Source organism: Lepus europaeus, chromosome 9 (assembly GCF_033115175.1).
Source record: "Lepus europaeus isolate LE1 chromosome 9, mLepTim1.pri, whole genome shotgun sequence".
Lineage (NCBI taxonomy): Eukaryota > Metazoa > Chordata > Mammalia > Lagomorpha > Leporidae > Lepus > Lepus europaeus.
In genome coordinates, this window is record NC_084835.1 from 23,406,016 (window position 1) to 23,426,877 (window position 20,862).

Here is a 20,862-nt window from a genome sequence, read left to right on the forward strand (position 1 = left end):
TCTTAAAGACACATTTGATTTTTTTATTAGGTTTTTGTGTACATATGTTGACCTTATATATTGTTACCTTCCTAAATGCATTTATTGATGACTTTAGTAGTTTGGAAGATTCTATTGGGATTTTTACATAAACATTTTTTTCCCTAAATAAACAGGCATTCTCACTACTTCTTTTCCAATCTTGGTCTTTTATTTCTTCTTCTTGCCTTACTGCACTGGCTGGGGCTTCTAGGATTTTTTTTTTTAAGATTTATTTCTTTATTTGAAAGTCAGAGTTACACAAAGAGGAGAGGCGGGGGGGGGGGGGGGTCTTCCATCTGATGGTTCACTCTGCAATTGGCCACAAGGGCCGGAGCTGTGTCAATCTGAATCCAGGAGCCAGGAGCTTCTTCTGGGTCTCCCACGCAGGTGCAGGGGCCCAAGGACTTGGGCCATCCTCTGCTGCTTCCCAGGCCACAGCAGAGAGCTGGATTGGAAGTGGAGTAGCTGGGACTAGAACTGGCGCTTCAGGCCAGCGCTTCAGGCCAGGCCGTTAACCCACTGCTCCACAGAGCTGGCCCCAAGGATAATGTTAAATGAAAGAGTGAGGGTGTACATCCTGCCATTTTTTTTCTCTTAGCATTGACAGTTTCGCAGATGTCTCATATCAGATTCATGCAGTTGATTTTTCTTGCTAATTTGAGAATTGTCTTCAGTGAGTACTAAATTTTCTCAATTGAATTTTCTTCATCTATTGAAAGGGTCATTTTGCCCCCCTTATTTTGTTAATTCAGGGCATTAAGGAGTTGTTTTTTTAAAGATTTATTTATTTATTTGAAAGTCAGAGTTACTCAGAGAGGAGAGGCAGAGACAGAGAGATACAGGTCTTCCATCCAATGGTTCATTCCCCAATTGGCCGCAGGAGCCAGGAGCTTCTTCCAGGTCTCCCACGTGGGTGCAGGGGCCCAAGGACCTAGGCCACCTTCTGCTGCTTTTCCAGGCCATAGCAGAGAGCTGGATCAGAAGAGGAGCAGCTGGGACTAGAACTGGCGCCCATATGGCTGCCGGCACTTCAGGCCAGGGTGTTAACCAACTGCGCCACAGCGCCAGCTCTATGTGTGTGTGGTGTTTGTGTTTTAACAGTGAGCTCCGGCCGGCACCTTGGCTCAACAGGCTAATCCTCTGCCTTGCGACGCCGGCACACCGGTTGGGGCGCCGGATGCTATCCTGGTTGCCCCTCTTCCAGGCCAGCTCTCTGCTGTCGCCCAGGAAGGCAGTGGAGGATGGCTCAAGTGCTTGGGCCCTGCACCCACATGGGAGACCAGGAGGAAGCTCCCAGCTCCTGGCTTCAGATCGGCACAGCTCTGGCTGTAGCAGCCTTTTGAGGGGTGAACAATGGGAGGAAGACCTTTCTCTCTGTCTCTCTCACTGTCTAACTCTGTCAAATAAAACAAACACAAAAAGCAGTGAGTTCCAGTGATTCTTTACTATGAAGGTGTAAAGTTTGTCCTGTTAGTACTGGAGAGGTTTTAAACAAGGTAAGAACTGATCATGGCAAGATATATGGGCTCTGTAAGAATTGTCTGTTACTGGGCTGGCGCTGTGGCACAGTGGGTTAACGCCCTGGCCTGAAGCACCTGCATCCTATATGGACGCCCGTTGAGACCTGGCTGCTCCACTTCCAATCCAGCTCTCTGCTATGGCATGGAAAAGCAGTAGAAGGTGGCCCAAGTCCTTGGGCCCCTGCACCCGCGTGGGAGACCAGGTGGAAACTCCTGGCTCCAGATCGGCACAGTTCTGGCCGTTGCGGCCATCTGGGGAGCTAACCAGTGGATGGAGGACCTTTTTCTCTCTCTCTGCCTCTCTTTTCTCTCTGTATAACTCTGCCTTCCAAATAAATAACTAAGCCTTTAAAAGAAACTTTAAAAAAATTGTCTGTTCTTACTGGGTGTCAGGAAACTCATCCTGAGAATAACTGCATAGAGGGGTCCAGAAAATAAATAGACATACCCATTAGGATACCCTTCCATCTCTAAGTGATGGAAAGGCTTGAGGAGAGGAAGGTCTGGAGACTGGGCACTGGAGTGGAGGATGAAGGGTTAAGGAAGAGGAAGACATGGGAGAAGAGGCCTAGAGTTCTATGTAAGGAAAAGTGGGAATGTAGTGTCAGAATCTACCAGCAAGATAAGCATGATAATGGTTTTTTAATTTGGCAACAAGGGAGTTTATGTTATGTGGCATATGTGTATAAAGAAATATGTATTTTTAAATGGTGATCTTGAAAAAAAAAAGTTTTATTTGTTTATTTGAAAGGCAGTGACAGAAGGGGAAAGAGAGAGAGACGGAGAGATATCTGCCATCCACTGGTTTGCTTCCCAAATGGGGCTGGGCCAGGTTGGAGCCAGGAGCTTCTTCCGGGTCTCCCACATGGGTGCAGGGGCCCAAGCACTTGGACCATCTTCAGCTGCTTTCCCAGTAACATTTGCAGGGAGCTGGATCAGAAGTGGAACAGGCAGGACCCATATGGGTGCCCGCTCTGCCACAATGCCAACCCCCATTGTCAGCAATTCTGAATAGATTAAAATTCAGCAAGGAAAATAAAAGTCATGCCAAATTATGAACGAATTAAAATCAGAAATAATCCAAGGATTTTTTAAAATTTATGATTTTTGGCAGTAAGACCTACTAAGTTTTCTAAAGCATTTATAAATTATCAAATATGATTCTTGTTATTGCTTGGTTTATGAAAAGCAGAGATTCAGCAATCTCCCATCCACTGCTTCATTCCCCAGATGCCTACAACAGCTGGGTCTGGGCCAGGCCAGGCTGGGACCTGGGGACTCATTCTGGATCTTCCATGTGAATGACAGGGACCCAGATGCTTGTTTTCATGGTGTTGTTAGCTAGAAGCTGGAACCAAGAGCAGAGCCAGAACTTGAAGTGGGCAATGTAGCATGGGATGTGGGCATCCCAAGCACAAGCAGCATTTTTTTTTTTTTAAGATTTATTTTGTTTATTTGAAAGGAAAAGAGAGCATACTTCCATTCACTGTTTCATTCCCCTAAATGGCTTCAATGGCTCCAGGCCACAGCCAGGAGCCCAGAACCCTATATGAGTCTCCCACAAGGGTGGCAGGATCCCCCAAGTACTTGGATCATCATCTGCTGGATTTGAAGCAGAGCAGTCAGGATTCAGAACTACTCTCCAGTATGGGGTGCTGGCATTGCAAGTGGTGGCTTAATCCGCTACACCACTATGCTGCCACCTCCCTACCCTAGCAGCATCTTAACTGCCATGCCAATGTCTACCCAGAAGTAGATTCTTGAGAGTAGTTTATGTACTTTAACTTGATTGGGGATGGAGATAGAAAAATAGTAAAAACAAACAAACAAAACCTTTGCTATTGAGTCTTTGTTTAAATTGGACAGAGCTCTCCTACGCTGTTTGACTTCTCAGATGCCCACAATAGCAGGGCCAGAACTAGGAGCCAGGAACTCAATCTGTGTGTCCCACATGGGTTGCAGGGAGCCAACCACTTGACCTATTACCACCCTGGTGTGCATTAGTGGGAAGCTGGAGTTAGGAGCTGGAGCCGGGAATCAAACCCAAACACTCCAGTATGGGATATGGGCATCCCAGCCAGCATCTTAGTGCCAAAGCCAAATGCTTGTCTCTGTTGTATCCTTGATTCATGGTCTTGTGTTTAGACTGGGGTGTGATTCCTCCGGCAGTATAATGGAGATGGAATATGGAATGAGTTTGGTGGAAATTTACATTGAGAAAGGATCCTCTTTGGCAACCTCCATGATGGAGAGAACAATAAACCCTGATTCTATTACTAGAAACTCAGATCACTCTGTAAATTGCCCTGAAGCTGAGATGTGGGACAAGAAACATTTTTCTTCTTCGTTTCTAGTCTTTTCCTAAATTAATGTTTCTGGAATAGGAAAAGCACTCATAAATAAGTATGACGTTCAAGCCTCCATTATAATAGAACTGCAGATTTACTGTGAACATGGCACTGTGTGTATTTCTTCCTAAGTCATTAGTGTTTTTTTTTTTTTTTTCTTTCCTTTAACTAACAACAGGCTGTTAGTTCTTGATCTGAACAGCCCAGCAAGGGTTCTTATGGATTCTGCTGAAAGGTTTTCTCTCCACAGTTGAACGCATACCAAAGAATAACAAGGGGTGGAGGACTCTTTCCAGAAAGGGTAGAATTACAACATGTTGGTGAGCTCCTTGAATATGAAATGGTAATGATGTGAATACTAGTTCTTTTCTGAGGAAAATCGGTGTTTGCACTCAGAGACAGATTGTATCTTTAATGTGGCTTACTGTCAGCCATCAGGTTTGTCTTGGCTCTTCTGCCAGATGGCTCAGTGGCTGTCGCTTCCTCTGGAAAATGTCTTGGGGTGGGATGTGAGGAGGAGTATCCAGTTCTCTTTTGTGACTCGCCTCAAGGAGGAGGTGGGCTCCCTGCTGAGACTGTCTTTTTTTTTTTTTTTTTTTTAGAACAGATTCTCTGGAGTGCCATTCTCTTGTTGTCTTCCTCTGTCCCTTTGCTACTTTTGCTAGAGGATCCCTTTGAAACATGATCTTCCTATAAATTTTCCCTGGAGTCCATTACTGGGTGAAGTGCACTAACATTGCATTTTGCTTGAGTTAATGGCCTCAGAATCCATCAGATTTATAATGGATTTATTGAGGGAAGGAATCTCATCTTTTGTGTATTGTTGACATATATGGACAGTTCTTTCTCCCTACTTCTGTGATGTATGAATCTCAGTAGCACCTCCTAAAGGCGGCTTTTGGGAGGTACATCCACCTGTCATGTGTCTACTTCCTTATATATAGTGATGTATTCTTGGATATTGGCACTAAAAAATAGATTTATATTACTCCACTATCAGTTTATAATATATATTTATAAAAGACTTATTTTTTTATTTGAAAGGTAGTGGTATGGAGAGAGGGAGAGACAGAGATTTTCCATCAGCTGGTTCACTCCCCACATATTCACAACTGCCAGGGCTGGGCCAGGCCAAGGCCAAGAGCCTGGAACTTCATCCAGGTCTCCCAAGTGCCCAACTGCTTGATTTGGCATTCCTGTAGGATGCCAGTGTTTTCGGGCTGTAGCTTAACCAATTGCACAGCCCCAGTATCTTTTTTTTTTTTTTTAAGTTGGATAAGCAAGTTAATTTGCAAATTTGGGCAACATACATAATTGACCTAAAAACTTCAATAGTAGAATCCCAGTATCTTTTTTGAAAAAAGATTTATTTAGGGGTTAGTGTTGTGGCACAGTGAGTTAAGCTGCTGCCTGCCACACCAGCATCCCATATGGGACTCTGGTTCAAAGCCCATCTGTTCCACTTCTGAACCAGCTTCCTGCTGATGGGCCTGAGAAGGCAGTGGAAGCCCCTGCAACCAAGTGGGAGACCTGGAGAGAATTCCAGGTTCCTGACTTAAGACTGGGCCAGTCATGGTCGTTGCAGCTATTTGGGGAGTGGACCAGAAGATTGAAGATATCTCTCTCTGTGTAACTCTGCCTTTCAAATAAAATAAATAATTTTTTAAAAAAGGTTTATTCATTTGAGAAATACAGAGAGAGGGAGGGAGGGGGAGAGAGAGATCTTCCATCTGTTGGTTCACTCCCCAAATGACCACAGTAGCCAGGTTTGAGCCGGGCCAAAGCTTGGATCCAGAAATACCATCTGGTTCTCCCATGTGGGTGGCAGAGGCCCAAATATTTTGACTATCTTCCACTGTCTTCCCAGGTACATTAGCAAGAAGCTGGATCAGAAGTGGACCAATTGGGACCAGCGGGTAAAGCATCCTATAGGGGCACAGGTTTGAGTCCAGGCTGCTCTACTTCTGATCCAGCTCTCTGCTGTGGCCTGGGAAAGTAGAAGATGGCCAAGTTCTTGGGACCCTGTACCCAAGTGGGAGACCTGGAGGAAGCTCCAGGCTCCTGGCTTCAGAACCAACAGATGGAAGATCTCTCTCTCTCTCTCTCTCTGCATCTGTAACTCCACCTTTCAAATAAATAAATAAATCTAAAAAAAAAAAAAAAGGACCAACTGGGACTCCAACCAGCAATCTGAAATGTAATGCATTATAAGTCAAAGTTGCATCACAGCAGCAACCTCTCCATTGTCAGCTTCATAAAGTGCTAGTCCTATCCTCTCTTCATATTATCTCTTCTCCCCAGAATTCAGTGCTGCTGGAATATTCTGAGCTGGTGACTTGTGTTCATCAGTATACATCAGTATACATTTTTCTACCTCTGAGGCTTCATTGTGGCTGTTTTAGTGAGATGAAGAAATCAGACCAGTGTTAAAATTTTTCAGCATTCCTGAAGAAATGTAATTTATTTTTTAAATCTGCAAATTAAATATAGAATATCTAGTATGATAAGCACAACATATACTGAGTGACCACCCTGCATCCAATCTAGTATCATTGAGAGGTAACATGACCCCTGTTCACAGGTTAAAGACTCCACCTAAGCCATCTGTACTGACAAAGGAAAGTGGCTGCCTGGCATTGCCAGTACTCCCCTGGGTTGCCTGGGTGGCCCAGTGCCTTTGTTAAACTAACTAACTAACTAACTCCCTCCCTCCCTCCCTCCCCCCTCCCCTCCCCTCCCCTCCCCTCCCCTCCCCTTCCTTCCTTCCTTTTCTCTCCTCTCTACCCCTCTCCCCTCCCCTCCCTTCTTCTCTCCTCTCCTCTTTTTTCTTTTCATTCAAGGCAGAGTTAGAGAGAGAGAGAAGAGAAATCTTTCATCTGCTGGTTCATTCCCTAAATGGCTGCAGTGGCTGGGTTCTAGTCCCGGTTGGGGCACCGGATTCTATCCCGGTTGCCCCTCTTCCAGGCCAGCTCTCTGCTATGCCCCGGGAAGGCAGTGGAGGATGGCCCAAGTGCTTGGGCCCTGCACCCGCATGGGAGACCAGGAGAAGCACCTGGCTCCTGGCTTCGGATCAGCGTGGTGTGCTGGCCGCAGCGGCCATTGGAAGGTGAACCAACTGCAAAAAGGAAGACCTTTCTCTCTGTCTCTCTCTCTCTCACTATCCACTCTGCCTGTCAAAAAAAAAATTATTTATTTGAAAGGCAGAGTGACAGACAGAGAGGGACAGAGAAAAGGAATGGGTAAGTAGGTAGGTCTTCCATCTGCTGGTTCACTCCCCAAATGCTTGCCATGGATAGAGCTAGGCCTATCCAGAGCCAGGAGCTTCTTCCGGATCTCCCTTGGGAGTGCAGGAGCCCTAGGAATTGAGCCATCTTCTACTGCCTTTCAGACCATAGCAGAGAGCTGGATCAGAAGAAGAGCATCCAGGTCTTGAACTGGCACCCATATGGGATACTGGCATGGTAGGCGGCAATTTTACCCGCTGTGCCACAGCTCCGGCTCCTCTACTATCATGCGGTGTTTTTGTTTTTTTTTTTGTTTTTTTTTTTTTTGACAGGCAGAGTGGACAGTAGAGAGAGAGAGACAGAGAGAAAGGTCTTCCTTTGCCGTTGGTTCACCCTCCAATGGCCGCCGCAGTCGGCACGCTGTGGCTGGCACACCGTGCTGATCTGAAGGCAGGGGCCAGGTGCTTATCCTGGTCTCCCATGGGGTGCAGGGCCCAAGGACTTGGGCCATCCTCCACTGCACTCCCGGGCCACAGCAGAGAGCTGCCCTGGAAGAGGAGCAACCGGGACAGGATCTAGCACCCCGACCGGGACTAGAACCCGGTGTGCCGGTGCCGCTAGGCGGAGGATTAGCCTGTTGAGCCACGGCACTGGCCCATCATGCTTTAAAAAGATTTATATACAAAAGCTATACTGAAATAGTTGTTAAAAGTTTACACAAAATGTCTGGTCTTTGTTTTCATGTTTGATAATGGTCTGTTGGGGATGAATAGTTTTGGTATGGTCACAGTTAGCAGAAATATCAGGCCTGAATTCATATGGGTATCTGTAAGCAAGTACTATGGTAACATGTATGAGTCAGATGCCTCTTCCCTAGCTAGTGTAAAAAGTGAGTGGGGATGCCCCATGTAAAGTAAGCTGTCTTCTTTTTTTTTTTTTTATGAGCAGAGATCAGTGAGAGAGAGAGAGAGAGACAGAGAGAAAGGTCTTCCTTTTTGCCGTTGGTTCACCCTCCAATGGCCACTGCGGCCAGCGCATCGTGCTGATCCGAAGCCAGGAGCCAGGTGCTTCTCCTGGTCTCCCATGCGGGTGCAGGGCCCAAGGACTTGGGCCATCCTCCACTGCCTTCCCGGGCCATAGCAGAGAGCTGGCCTGGAAGAGGGGCAACCGGGATAGAATCCGGCGCCCCGACCGGGACTAGAACCCGGTGTGCCGGCGCCGCAAGGCGGAGGATTAGCCTGTTAAGCCACGATGCCGGCCTAGTAAGCTGTCTTCAATCCTTGGTTTTCTCCGTGTGTATTTGGGCTGTAGTACACCAATTGCTTTTGACACCGATTGTGCTCTAGGACATGCCCTTATTTAGTAGGGGTGCACCTGTCTCCTTTTGGGAGTGTCTTGAGTTGTAGGGTAGGGAATCATGTTAGTTACCAGGTATCTTCCCCTTTACTTCTTGTCTGTGAACTACATATGCACACTTTCACTGCCTTACAGCTTTTTAGTAGCTTTTGTTTAAGGACCCAATCCAGCAACCCAAGGACCAAAGTTTGGGTTTTTTCTTGGCTTCTTAGCTTTAATGTGCTCCTTGTTTCTCCTTGATTCAGTAACATCTTCATACTGGGCAATCTTCTCTCTGGAAGACCTGATGTAGGCCTCCAAAGACATCTTAATCTTAGGGATCCTACCCTAGTCTTAACAGTTAGTATGTTGTGTTTTGTAACTAGCTTGCTTCCCAGTTAACAAGATATTATGGTTTTAGTGTGTAGATGGTATTTTACTGTTTTCTTCTATTTTAAAGATTTTGTTATTTATTTATTTGAAAGGCAGAGAGAGAGGGGAAGACATACATAGAGACAGAAAGAGAAAGGTAGTGACTCTTCTGTCCCCAAATGGCTGCAACACCTGGGTTTGGGCCCAGTTGAAGCCAGGAGCCAGGAACGCCACCAGGTCTCCCACATGGATTGGAGCTCTGCTGCTTTCCTGGGTGCATTAGCAGGAAGCTGGATTGGAAATAGAGCAGAAGTTCTCAAACTGGCACTGGTATGGAATGCTGGTCTGGCAAGCGATGGCTTAACCTGTTGTGTCACAATACTGGCCCCACTATTTCTTCTTTAACCTAACATTGAAATTTGAGCTTCTTTCTGTGTCAGTAACTACATAGTAGTCCATTCATGGATCTGTCATGTATTATTTAGCTAGGTCATTTTTGTTGGCTATTTAGGTTATTTCCAATCTTTTGCTGTTGTAAATAAACTTGTAGTACACATGTCTTCTATCAATTTGCTCAGAAGGAACCTATAGAAGTAAAATTGTTAGCTTAAAGCACCTTCTGAGGCTCTTTGGTACCTATAATCATGTGCTTTAAATGTCCCTTATGAGAATATAAGGGTCAGAAAGGTTTGCCCACAAGCTTTTAAACTGTATTTACAGTCAAGGACTGTTGGCTACTGGGAATTCAGGGATTTTAAACAGAGTTTTTTGTTCTTTGGGATTTATAAAAGTCCTGGCCTGCAAATTCTCTGCAAGTAACAGGCCTAACTACAGATGTGCTTCCCGTGTTTGGCTTCCTAGAGCAACTTGAGGGAATATACAAGGGTACTTTAAAAAGTTTGTGTAAAAGTGAAATTAATAGTTTATTTTGTTAGCAAAAAAAATGTTGAGATCCAGGTATAAAGTAGTCTTCAAAAAGTGAAAAGTATATATTATGGAAAAACTGTGAATGGATTTCAGAATTTTTGCAGTGAAGATAATTTATCTTTTTAAATATAGATTTATTTGTTTGAAAGGCAGAGTTACAGAGAGCAAGAGAGATCATCTATCTGCTGTTTTACTCCCCAAATGGCTACAACAACCAGATCTGGGCTGATCTGAAGCTGGGAGCCAGGAGCTTCATCTAGATCTCACATTTGGGTGCAGAGGCCCAAGCACTTGGCCTGTCTTCCACTGCTTTCCCAGGCGCATTACCAGGGAGCTGGATCAGAAGTGGAGCTGCTGGAACTTGAACCATATACCCATATGGGATGCTGGCGCCACAGGCGACGGCTTTACCCACTACACCACAGCATCGTCCCTGATCATTATCTTTTAATTTCATTTTTACAAGAACTTTTTGAAGTTCCCTTGTATATCACATCGGGAAACTCACAACTCTTTTGCTAATGTTGAATGCTACCTTGTTGTTTATTAGAAAAGGAATAGTTTTGCTGAAGTTTCAAATGAAACTTATTTTGTTGGAAGGGTACTAGTGAAAGCAAAGATAGAAAATCAAGAGATTTGTAAAATCTTAAAAGATTGTAAGAATATGAACTTAAAACACAAAGCAGAGAACTGAGAGAAAGAATTTGGAAATCAAGCCTTGAAGGTCTGACATAGACATGAATGTATGCTTTTCTCAAAAATGTGGAGCACTCTAAAAGAAACTACAGTTATAATTTGATTTTTTTCTTCTTCATTTTAGGTATCTCATTCAGTTGCTAAACTTATATTAGTTAATTTCCACTGGCAAGTCTCAGAGATTTTGGACAGGTAAGGTATTTGGGAGAGGGGAGATGACATTGCCCATAGCTCTCCTCTCTGCCCATGCACCCAGTGGTGATCATTGTTTGTTTTGGAGTATATTTTTCCATTATGCATATTATATATTTTTAAGCACTAGATTATATTGTACCTTCGTTTCCCCCAGTATATTGTGAACATTTTCCTACATCTTCAGTGTGTTTTTCTTCCCTAGTTCTAATACTAGCTTAATATTTCATCTTATAGATTATTGTTGGACAGTGAAGTTAGTTTGGATTTTCTGGCCTGTTAATTTTTAATCATTGCCCTTCTAGTTAACACTTGCCAACATCCCAGTTATTTCTCTTGGATACATCAAGTGAGTCGTGCATCCTAACCCATGGCATATTGTCTTTAGAGCTCGACTGCTTTACCACCCAGCACATCTGTGAGCAGGGCCTTGGAGTGTTTCTTTCTACCAACTCCAGAACCAGAGCTCTTGAGGCACAGGCATTGGAATCTCAAGCTGTCTTGGAAGTGGTTGGGAAGAGGACTTTCTCCTTCTCCTACATCCTTTGGAAAGATCTCTGCCCCACCCTCAGAGCCATGTGCTTCTGTCTAGTGCTGTAGTTCTCATCTTCAACACTGTTGCCATTTTGGGCTGAGTAATTCTTGTTGTGGAGTACTGTTTTGTGAATTTTAGGATATTTGACAGTGCCTTTGGGCTCTGCCTAGTAGATGTCAGTAGCAGTGACATCCTCAAGTCCTAGACAATCAAAAATATCTTCAGACATTGTCCAGTTACCCGTGGGGAGCAAAATTTCACTGGTAGCCACCTCTCCCAGCTTCCTTTCTCTGCCTGGAATGATTCCATTTATTTATCTCTAGAGGAAGGTCATGCCTTTTCTTCTCCAGGCTCAGCACAACCAGAGCGGCCATACTGCTGGAGTAGCTCAGCACCCTCAGGGAGAGGCGGATTCACTCATTGCGCTCTTAGGCTCTGTACTCAAGAACTGAATGTAGGGAGGGGTGGGGATCACCACTGTGAAGTATATGAAACTTGTATAACTTGAATAAAATTTTAGAAGAAGAACTCAATGTGTTTAATCTCCATCCAAACTCTAGCATAATTTAAGAGTAGAGATTTGGGATGGCTAAAGATATTTAGAATACTAGAATGGGAACTAGAATAAATTGGGTCCTTCAACAAGGATAGTTGAAGAAAACATTCTGACTAGGTAAGGTAAAGAAATCACATAGATGAGATATACTTCTTTTCTTTTTCTAAAGAAGTTTTATTTATTTGAAAGAGCTACAGAGAGGAGGAGACAGTGAACATGCTGGTTCACTCCCCAGATGGCCATAACAACCAGGGCTAGGCTAGGTTGGAGCCAGGAGCTTCTTCCAGATCTCCCACGTGGGTGGTAGGGACCCAGATTCTTGAACCATCACATGCTGCCTCCCAGGGTGCACATTAGCAAGAAGTTGCGTCATAAGTGGAGAGCTGGGAGTTGAGCCAGGCATTTTGATATGGGATATAGATATCCCAAGCAATAGCTTAACCACTGTGCCAAATGCTTGCCCTTTTTTTTTTTTTTTTTTTTTTTGACAGGTAGAGTTACAGACAGTGAGAGAGAGAGAGAGAGAGAGAAAGGTCTTCTTCTGTTGGTTCACCCCCTAAATGGTCGCTATGGCCAGAGCTACGCTGGTCTGGAGCCAGGAGCTTTCTCCCAGTCTCCCATGCAGGTGCAGCACCCAAGCACTTGGGCCATCCTCCACTGCCTTCCCAGGCCACAGCAGAGAGCTGGCCTGGAAGAGGGGCAACCGGGACTAGAACCTGGGGTGCCGGCGTCGGAGGCGGAGCATTAGCCTAGTGAGCCGCGGCGCCGGCCCCTGCCTTTGTTTTTGTTTTTGAATGTATTTATGCCACACTTCATTCCAGATTGGAATTAAATCCTTTTTCTGAAAGATCATGTATTTTTTTTTAAGATTTATTTATATATTTATTTGAAAATCAGAGTTACACAGAGAGAGGAGAGGCAGAGAGAGAGAGGTCTTCCATCCACTGACTCACACCTCAGTTGGCCACAATGGCCAGAGCTGATTCAAAGCCAGGAGCCAGGAGCTCCTTTTGCATCTCCCACGCAGGTGTAGGGGCCCAAGGACTTGGGCCATCTCTACTGCTTTCTCAGGCCACAGCTGAGAGCTGGATGGGAAGTGGAGTGGCTAGGTCTGGAACTGGTGCCCATATGGGATGCCAGACTGCAGGCGGTGGCTTTACCCGCTACGCCACAGTGCTGGCCCCAGGATCATGTGTTTTTAAAAAATGTATGTGATATACGTAAACTTTAAAGAATAATAAGCGCTCTCTTGTCCACTCAAATAAGAAACCTTCTGACCTTTATTCAGAGGCCTCTGATGACAATCCTGGCCTGGCTACATCCCCTTCCTTTCCTCTTCTCCAAGGCACCAGCATCTTGAACTCAGTGTTGATCAATTTCTTATTCTTTTTTTAATGTAAGTTATGTCTTGTATATTTTTGGAACATTATAGACATGGAATTATACTGTATGTAATCTCCAGCTGTTTAAATGAACGTGGTTGCATTTTATGTCATTCTCTTGTCAAAGGACGTTTATCCTCCTGTCAGAAAAAGTTTTGTGAATTTTGAATCTTTCACTACTAATGTAATGTAGCTTTGCAGACTCTTGTAGATGGCTCCTGGTGTCACTTAATTTTTCTTAGGCTAAGCAGGAAAAGTGAATTCCTGGGTTTTAGTGTATGTGTATCTGCAACTTTACTTGATAATGCCAGACTGTTTTCTAAAATGATTGTACCACTTAGATGAATGTTCTTCCTACTGTCTGACTTAATTTTGCAATTGGAAGGTATAATTGGTATGTAGTCATTTCATTTTCCCTGGTTGGTAAAGAGATTAAGCAAGTTTTTCTGCTACCTCTAATACCTGTGAAGTCTTCTGCCCAGTTGGGTGGTTTTTTTTGTTTTATTTTTTGAGTTGTCCTTTTAAGAAGTTTTTTATTGTGAATACTAGTCCTTTGCCAGTTAAATTGAATTATCTTTTAGTTTATGACTTGGGTTTTCATTTTAAGTTTTCTGATAAACTGAAGTTATTAAGTATAGCATACCTTAAGATTTTTTTTTACCTTTATGTCTTAAGAAATTCTACCTCTTCTGTAGATAGAGTTGTTTCTTTAGATTTTCCAGCTGAGATTTAAAGCAGATCTTATTCATCAAAATGATTTTTCTTACAGTTTAGTACCTTTAAACCAGGATTGTTTTTCTTTTTACCAATTGAAGCTCCAAATTTGAAAGGAAAGTTTTTTTAATTTGAGAGGCAGAGAGACAACTCCCATCCACCTTTTCACTCCCCTAGATGCCCACAACAGCCGGGATTGGGCCAACAGAAGCTGGGAGACGGTCTCCCACGTGGGTAGCAGGGTCCTAACTAGGTGAACCATCATCACTGCCTCTCAGGGTCCTCGTTAACAAGAAGCTGGGGTTAGGAGCTGGAGCCAAGAATTGAACCTATGTATGTCAGTATGGGGCTCAGGTGTCTTACCCAGCTTTTGAACCACTAGGCCAAGTATCTGCCCCTTAAAGAAGTTTGTGGACTAAAGGAAAAGGGAGCTTGGTTCTGTGAGGAGGTAACTAGACACAAACGATTTAATGTGACCACAACACATAGTGGTCTATCCTGTGCTTGTTCTAAGGCAAAAAGATATCTTCAGCTTCTAATTCCCTTTATTTCTGCTTTTTGTTTTGTAGATACAAGTCCAATTCTGCTCAACTGCTTGTTGAAGCCCGAGTTCAACCTAATCCATCAAAACATGTGAGTGTCTCTTACTTGAGTGAGGCTTTTCCCACTGCACATGCCTCTTGCCTGTGACTTGCAGTATTGGTGAGAACCATCGTTGCTTTGTTTTCAGTGCAACATGCCCAAACCATTTGTTCCAGTATAGGCCTGAGTCTTCCATTTTTGTTGTAGTTTGAAATTTTTCTTCCTTGATCAATTGTACATCGTTGTCTGCTTGTCTGTTCTTGTGCTCTCTCCAGCCTTACCTTCCTCTCTGTATTTAAACTGAGCCTCACGCCATTGCTCCCGGGTATCTGAGTGCTTGAGAAAACAGCATACCTCTTTAATTCTGCTTGTGTCTTCCCTGGCCTGGAATGTGTAGATTCTGTCCCCATCTTTGCTGGTAGGAATGGAATTCACTTTTAAAGATTCAAATCCAAGCCACCTTTTCTCAAACGCTGTTTCCTTTCCAAACCTCTCTAATTATATCTTTGAACTTCTACATGTGTGTTCCTGGCACAGGAATCATAATGCATAGCAATTTTGTATGTATCTAGGAGCTCAGTGAACATTGTGTATTTTTTGAATGAGATCCATATTAAAAGTGCTCTTAAGGCGAGTTGGAGCTGACGTTGCTACAGGATCTCTGCAGCCTCTTAGAAGAAAGGTTTCCAGAACACACTGCTTAAGCAGAAGAATAGAGTTCTTTTCCTCGGCCTCTGTGGCTGGGTCTGTGGGGCTTGCCGATGAGCCGTGCTGAAGAGTCCCCTTGCTTACAAAGGGAACCCAAGAGCCTCCAGGAGGAGTGGGAGTGAAATGACTTCTAGGGGCTTGGGCAGTTCTGAGATCTTCAGTTTTTCAGTCAAACATTATAAGCCACTTATAAGTTTTTATTCCACTCTTCTTTCTACATCTCTGAATCCTAGTGATTCTGCAAGCCCAGCTTAGGTGCCACCTCTTTCAGGAAGCCTTCCTGATTTGGGTTTTCTGTTTAGCACACTTGGGATTGATTCGGATTCCTCCTGCACATGTGGTTGAGCTTTGACACTTGTTGTAGGGTTATGCATCCAGCTTCGTGAGGCACCCTTGTGCCCTCTCCAGACCTACAGCCTCCTCTTGGCTCATACACCTCTACCTTTCTCCAGGTCCCCACAGCCCATCCCCCTCACCACTGTGCAGTGTGTATGCAGTTTGTGCGGAAGGAGAACCTACTTTCTTTGGCCTGTCAGCACCAGTTTTGCCGCAGCTGCTGGGAGCAGCACTGCTCAGTGCTTGTCAAGGACGGCGTGGGTGTGGGTGAGTCTGCCACACAACTTCTGAGAGTCTAGCATCAAGTATTTACCTTTCACTATGCATTTTCATGCACTCAGCAAAACTGTTTTCTTCTAAGACTGATTAAGATTTTTATTGTCAGAACTGGAGGTTTACAAATACATCACTCCAAACTGTAGCAGGGTTTCTCACGTCCTCTGCAAAATGAGAAAATTAAAGATATTGTTGTAAATATTGAAGTATGTGCAAAGCTACCTTGTCTCCCTTTCAGGAGAATTCTCCTTTAAGCTGCCTACACTGTGTTGATTCTCCAAGTGGCAGCTGTGATTCAGAAATACACAAGAGAGGTTGCTATCACTTAGGTAACAGCACAAATCAAATGTGATGATCCAGTTACAAAAGTATCTGTTATTCTATGACTTGATGATATTGACACTAATTAGCATTAATTAGTGTCACAAAATTTTACTGTGTTCATGATGATCATGCACAAATACTACTGAAAGTCACAAAACTAAATTGTTGGTCAGAAACATTATACAACAATTTAAAAAATTTTTATTTAGTGGTGCTTTTGATATATATACAATTTAAAATATATTTAAGTTGCATCACTGCAGAAATATGTTAATTTGTTTCCTCTTTAAATATATTCTGTTGCTTGAAGAGTTTCTTATAGAACCTGAATTTATTGGTTTAATACAGTGGACAAGAATATTGTTATTGGGTCTTTGCAACACAGTTGTCCATCAGGGTGTCTTTGTTCAATAGGAGTCTCTTGTATGGCTCAGGACTGTCCACTTCGTACACCAGAGGACTTTGTGTTTCCGTTGCTTCCCAGTGAAGAACTGAGAGACAAATACAGGCGCTACCTCTTCCGGGACTATGTGGAGGTATGACCAGACCCTGTTGTTCTGCCCTCTGCCTTCCTGGGCCTACCTTGCATCAGATGATCAGCATAGTTACTTAATTCATACACTCAAATACATTAATTAGGTGCTGCCTTTGAAGAAAGAGCTCCATAGCTTTAAAAGAGTTTGAAAACCACTCTCATGGTAGTGAAAAACACATGCCCTGGAGTCAGACAAGCACTGTGTGATTCCCAGGTCTTGCTTGTGACCATGGACCCTCTCTGGAGTCTTGGTTTTCTCTTCTGTAGGATGTGGCATGCATTTCTATCTTATACACATAGTTACCTCAACAAGCTGTTTCATGTCAGGGTGAGCACAAGGCAGGCATCTCTCAGGAGTTGCTGTTGCTTTGGTTCACTGTGTGACTCAGCATAGAGGAAAGGAGTATAGTGTTTTTTTTTGTTTTGTTTTGTTTTGTTTTTGTTTTTGTTTTTGTTTTTTAAATAAATATTTGTCCAAGATTCCTACAGGGAGCCCTTTTCCTCTATTGGGCTATGTGTCTGGTTTTGCAGATTTGATTAGCATAGTTTTCATCTTTGTTTTTTATGTCTAAGCTTATTGTATTGATTTATAGTCTGGATCTTGTCAATCATGTCTGAAGGATAAGCATTAAGTCTTGCTGTTTGTTTGTTTCCTTTGGTAGATTCCTGAGGGTTATTGAGCTTTTAAGAGCTGTCTTATGCACAGCTGACTAGGCTTTGCTCCTTTCCAACCCTGGTCAGTAGGCACATTCATCTCACAGATACAATTCTGCGTTCTATTTTGTAATAGAATCTTAGATCATTCTAGCGAGTTACTACCTGGCCTAAGCCAAGCATTCAGAGGTCTTCCTCATTATTTGGCTAATGTCTGGTCTTCACGACATCTGTCCTGAGTTCATATATTCCCTTGATGTATGTTGTCAGCTGGAAGAACAGAAGGCATTTGAGTAATGGTGGGGGGACCTCTGATTTGGAGGTCACAACAAAGGGATGTCCTCATTGTTTCCCCTTGGTGTGTTGACAGAGTCATTACCAGCTCCAGCTGTGTCCTGGTGCAGACTGTCCCATGGTTATTCGAGTACAGGAGCCTAGAGCTCGCCGAGTGCAGTGCAATCGGTGCAACGAAGTCTTCTGGTAAGAGTGAGTGTGAGCACTGAGCAGTCCTGGGCTCATGCCCCATCCTCCTCCAAAGCATTGCTGCTGCTGCTCTGTGTGAGAGCAGGGCTGGCAGAGGCGGGGTCTCTAAGCCAGAAGAGCAGGTGTGCTCCAAGTGTTTGGGTTTGTGCTCAGCATCTCAAGTTCCACAAGGTGCTTGATAAATGCTCAGTATGGACATGGGGAAGTGGCACACATTCTTGGAGAATTCATTATGGTTTATGCTACTCATGGCCCAGAGATTATCTTTGTGGGTGTGTGTTTGCCTACAGATTCACATTTTACTGTATTTAAAAGCTATAGTCTTCAACATTTTTAAAAAACATTATTTATTTATTTATTCATTTATTTATTTGAGAGGCAGAATTACAGATAGAGAGAAAGATAGAGAAAAGTCTTCTATCCACTGGTTCACTCCCCAGTGGCCGAAGTGGCTGGAGCAGAGCCAATCCAAAGCCAGGAGCCAGGAGCTTCTTCTGGATCTCTCATATGGGTGCAAGGTCCCAAGTACTTGGGCCATCTTCTGCTTTCCCAGGCCGTAGCAGAGAGCTGGATCAGAAAAGAAGTAGGACACGAACCAGCACCCATATAGGATGCTGGTGTTACCTGCCATGCCACAGAACCAGCCCTAACCTTCAACATTTTAATCTGTCTTGACTGATTTTTTTGGTAAAGCTATAATTCATAAATGTGTTCTATATCTATTCAACACTTGTTCCATTTAGTAATTATCATGGAAATAAAGTGTACTGAGGACTTACCAGGTGAAAGCTACTATCCTGATCACTTTCCTCGCATTATCACCGTGTATAATGGGTGCTGCCATTGACCCTTATGTTTAGGTGGGAAAACTGAGGTGCAAGATAAATGTAACTGGCAGAGTCATCATGTAGGTCCAGATCTGTTTTCCTAATTGTGCCCCCCAGAAAGATTCACGATGGGCTTCAGAAAAACTACATGGAAAACATGATGTATGCGCACAGAAAGCAGGCCTGCCTTTCCAGACAGGAAATTCTGAGGAATTCTGTGGCCCACCAGAGATTAAGAGCAACTAATGTGCTTGCTCTTTCTCCTTTGCCCCACATCATGGACTTCTTTCTCTTGGGCCTGTGTTTGTTTTTATGCCTAAGGGCCTTTGCTATCGACAAAATGCTGTTGTCTTGGATCAAAGGCAGATGAAAGCTACACCCTATACCTACAGATTGTACAGGTTTGGGCATTTGTTCATCCTTGCGAGCACATTGGCTGGCGAGGTAAATATCGGTCCTGTCTTAGATCTGAGCCAGAAGCTCCTTCTCAGGACACCTCATCATGCCTTAAGAGGCTCGGCTCTATGTTTGCCACCTTTTCCTGTAGGGTTGACCCCACACACATATTTAAGCAGAAGTATTCCATTTGGGCATGTTGAAAGCATGCCTTAGAAGGGCTCAGGCTGAAGAGACGTTCAGACGTTTTATCAGTGTAATCCTGGGTAAGTAAAAGTTCCAGAGGCCTCACGAGGTGACTTAAAAGCTCTAATTCAGGATCAGTTGGCTTGAACAAAAGAAAAATTTAAAACATGAAACTCTGATTTAATAACTATTTGAATGTTTTTCTTTTCCAATTTTAAGTTTCAAGTGTCGTCAGATGTATCACGCCCCCACAGACTGCGCCACAATCCGGAAATGGCTCACGAAGTGTGCAGATGACTCTGAAACGGCCAACTACATTAGTGCCCACACTAAAGACGTAAGGACCGTATCTTAACTGTCACGGATCAGCCTTCCTTAGAGCTGCCCAGGGCTCTACCCTGGAGATCGGTCATCTGAGAGCAAAACATCCAGGGGCCCTGCTGGGGGCTGTGAACCCTCACTCAGACTTATCAGGCGTTTGCAACAGTTTATCATGGAATTCTGTGGGTGTATTTATTTTAATAAAATGCCAAAATACTTGTAACTGACCCAAAGGGAAACTAACTAGAATAGTTACCAGGCTTTAATCACCCTGGGAAAGAGGTTGTTAATAGCTACACCTGATAAATACCGATGCTGTAACACAAGCCCAAATCTGCCCAGTTATCATTTTGAAGCTTCCCACGGGAAAGCATGGCCTGCAGGCTCTAGGGGCCACTGTTTGCTATGCCAGTCTCTTTCCGAGTCAGTTCCCTCGCGAGCACAGCTGTGACTGTGACATCATGAAATCTGGTCTCGTTCGTGGCAGTGGGAGACACAGCATCAGACTTGCTCCTGCAGCTCAGTGCTGCATGGGGCTGCTGGGCTCTCGGTGAGAGAGGGGAGCTGTAGAGGTGATTCCCTTATCCTCTCTGGAAGCAGAAGTACAGACAGGCTGGCCGGGGCCTAATCCAGCGTGGCAGGTCTTGTGCTCCTTGGGCAGTCTTCCCAAGCGGGCAGGCCTGCTGCTGATTCAGCCTGTGCTTAATCTGAGCCGCTTCATGGCAGGGACAGATGGTGTGTGACTTAGTGGGGCTCAGCTGGTGCTTCAAGTGTTTCAGAGCAAACATGCTGACCTCATTTCCTTGAATTGCTATTCCAGCCTCAGCGACCTGCCACATTTAAGTGAGATGCTCCTCCCCAGAAGTGCTCGCACGATGAGCTACTGGGCACGGGTGCCAGGCGCTTTGTGTAATTTGTCTTAGAACCGGCCTGATGGTGTGTGAGCCTAACGGCGCCCTTCTGTCTCCTCAGTGTCCCAAGTGCAACATCTGCATTGAGAAGAATGGAGGCTGCAATCACATGGTGAGCAGAAGCCTGTACACTGTGCATGTGTGACATGGAGCCTTTGGTCAGCGTGTCCTTAACATGTTCTCTTCTGTTTCCCTCTGACAGCAATGCTCCAAGTGTAAACACGGTGAGTCCCAGGCTTGATGCTTAAGGTGCAGTGGCACGATCTGTGTTTCTTGTGCTTGGTCTCCAGTGATTGTTTTTTGAATACTTTGTAATGATATGACAAAGCAAAGGGCTGCCTCAGTCACAATACAATAATCGTAACCAGCATACAGCCCTGTTGATTTTTTATTTTATTAGTATTTTGATCCTTCGTTTTATCCCACTGCCATCTTGGCTGACACAGACAGTCAGAAGTCGAGAGTGGGATGATCTCATGATACTTAGGCATCCAATAAAAT

General features: G+C 44.2%; 1 protein-coding gene across 3 annotated transcripts in view; it reads left to right on the forward strand.

Annotated features, from left to right (window-relative positions):
- The window catches only part of ARIH2 (ariadne RBR E3 ubiquitin protein ligase 2), a 64,311-nt gene that overhangs the window by 33,492 nt on the left and 9,957 nt on the right, over positions 1–20,862 (forward strand). For all 3 annotated transcript variants that reach the window (XM_062200824.1, XM_062200823.1, XM_062200825.1), the window contains 8 exons: positions 10,568–10,635; positions 14,392–14,455; positions 15,565–15,715; positions 16,463–16,584; positions 17,608–17,717; positions 19,349–19,466; positions 20,423–20,473; positions 20,564–20,585. In XM_062200824.1, the coding sequence (XP_062056808.1) occupies positions 10,568–10,635; positions 14,392–14,455; positions 15,565–15,715; positions 16,463–16,584; positions 17,608–17,717; positions 19,349–19,466; positions 20,423–20,473; positions 20,564–20,585 (706 nt within the window). The remainder of the gene's footprint in view (positions 1–10,567; positions 10,636–14,391; positions 14,456–15,564; positions 15,716–16,462; positions 16,585–17,607; positions 17,718–19,348; positions 19,467–20,422; positions 20,474–20,563; positions 20,586–20,862) is intronic.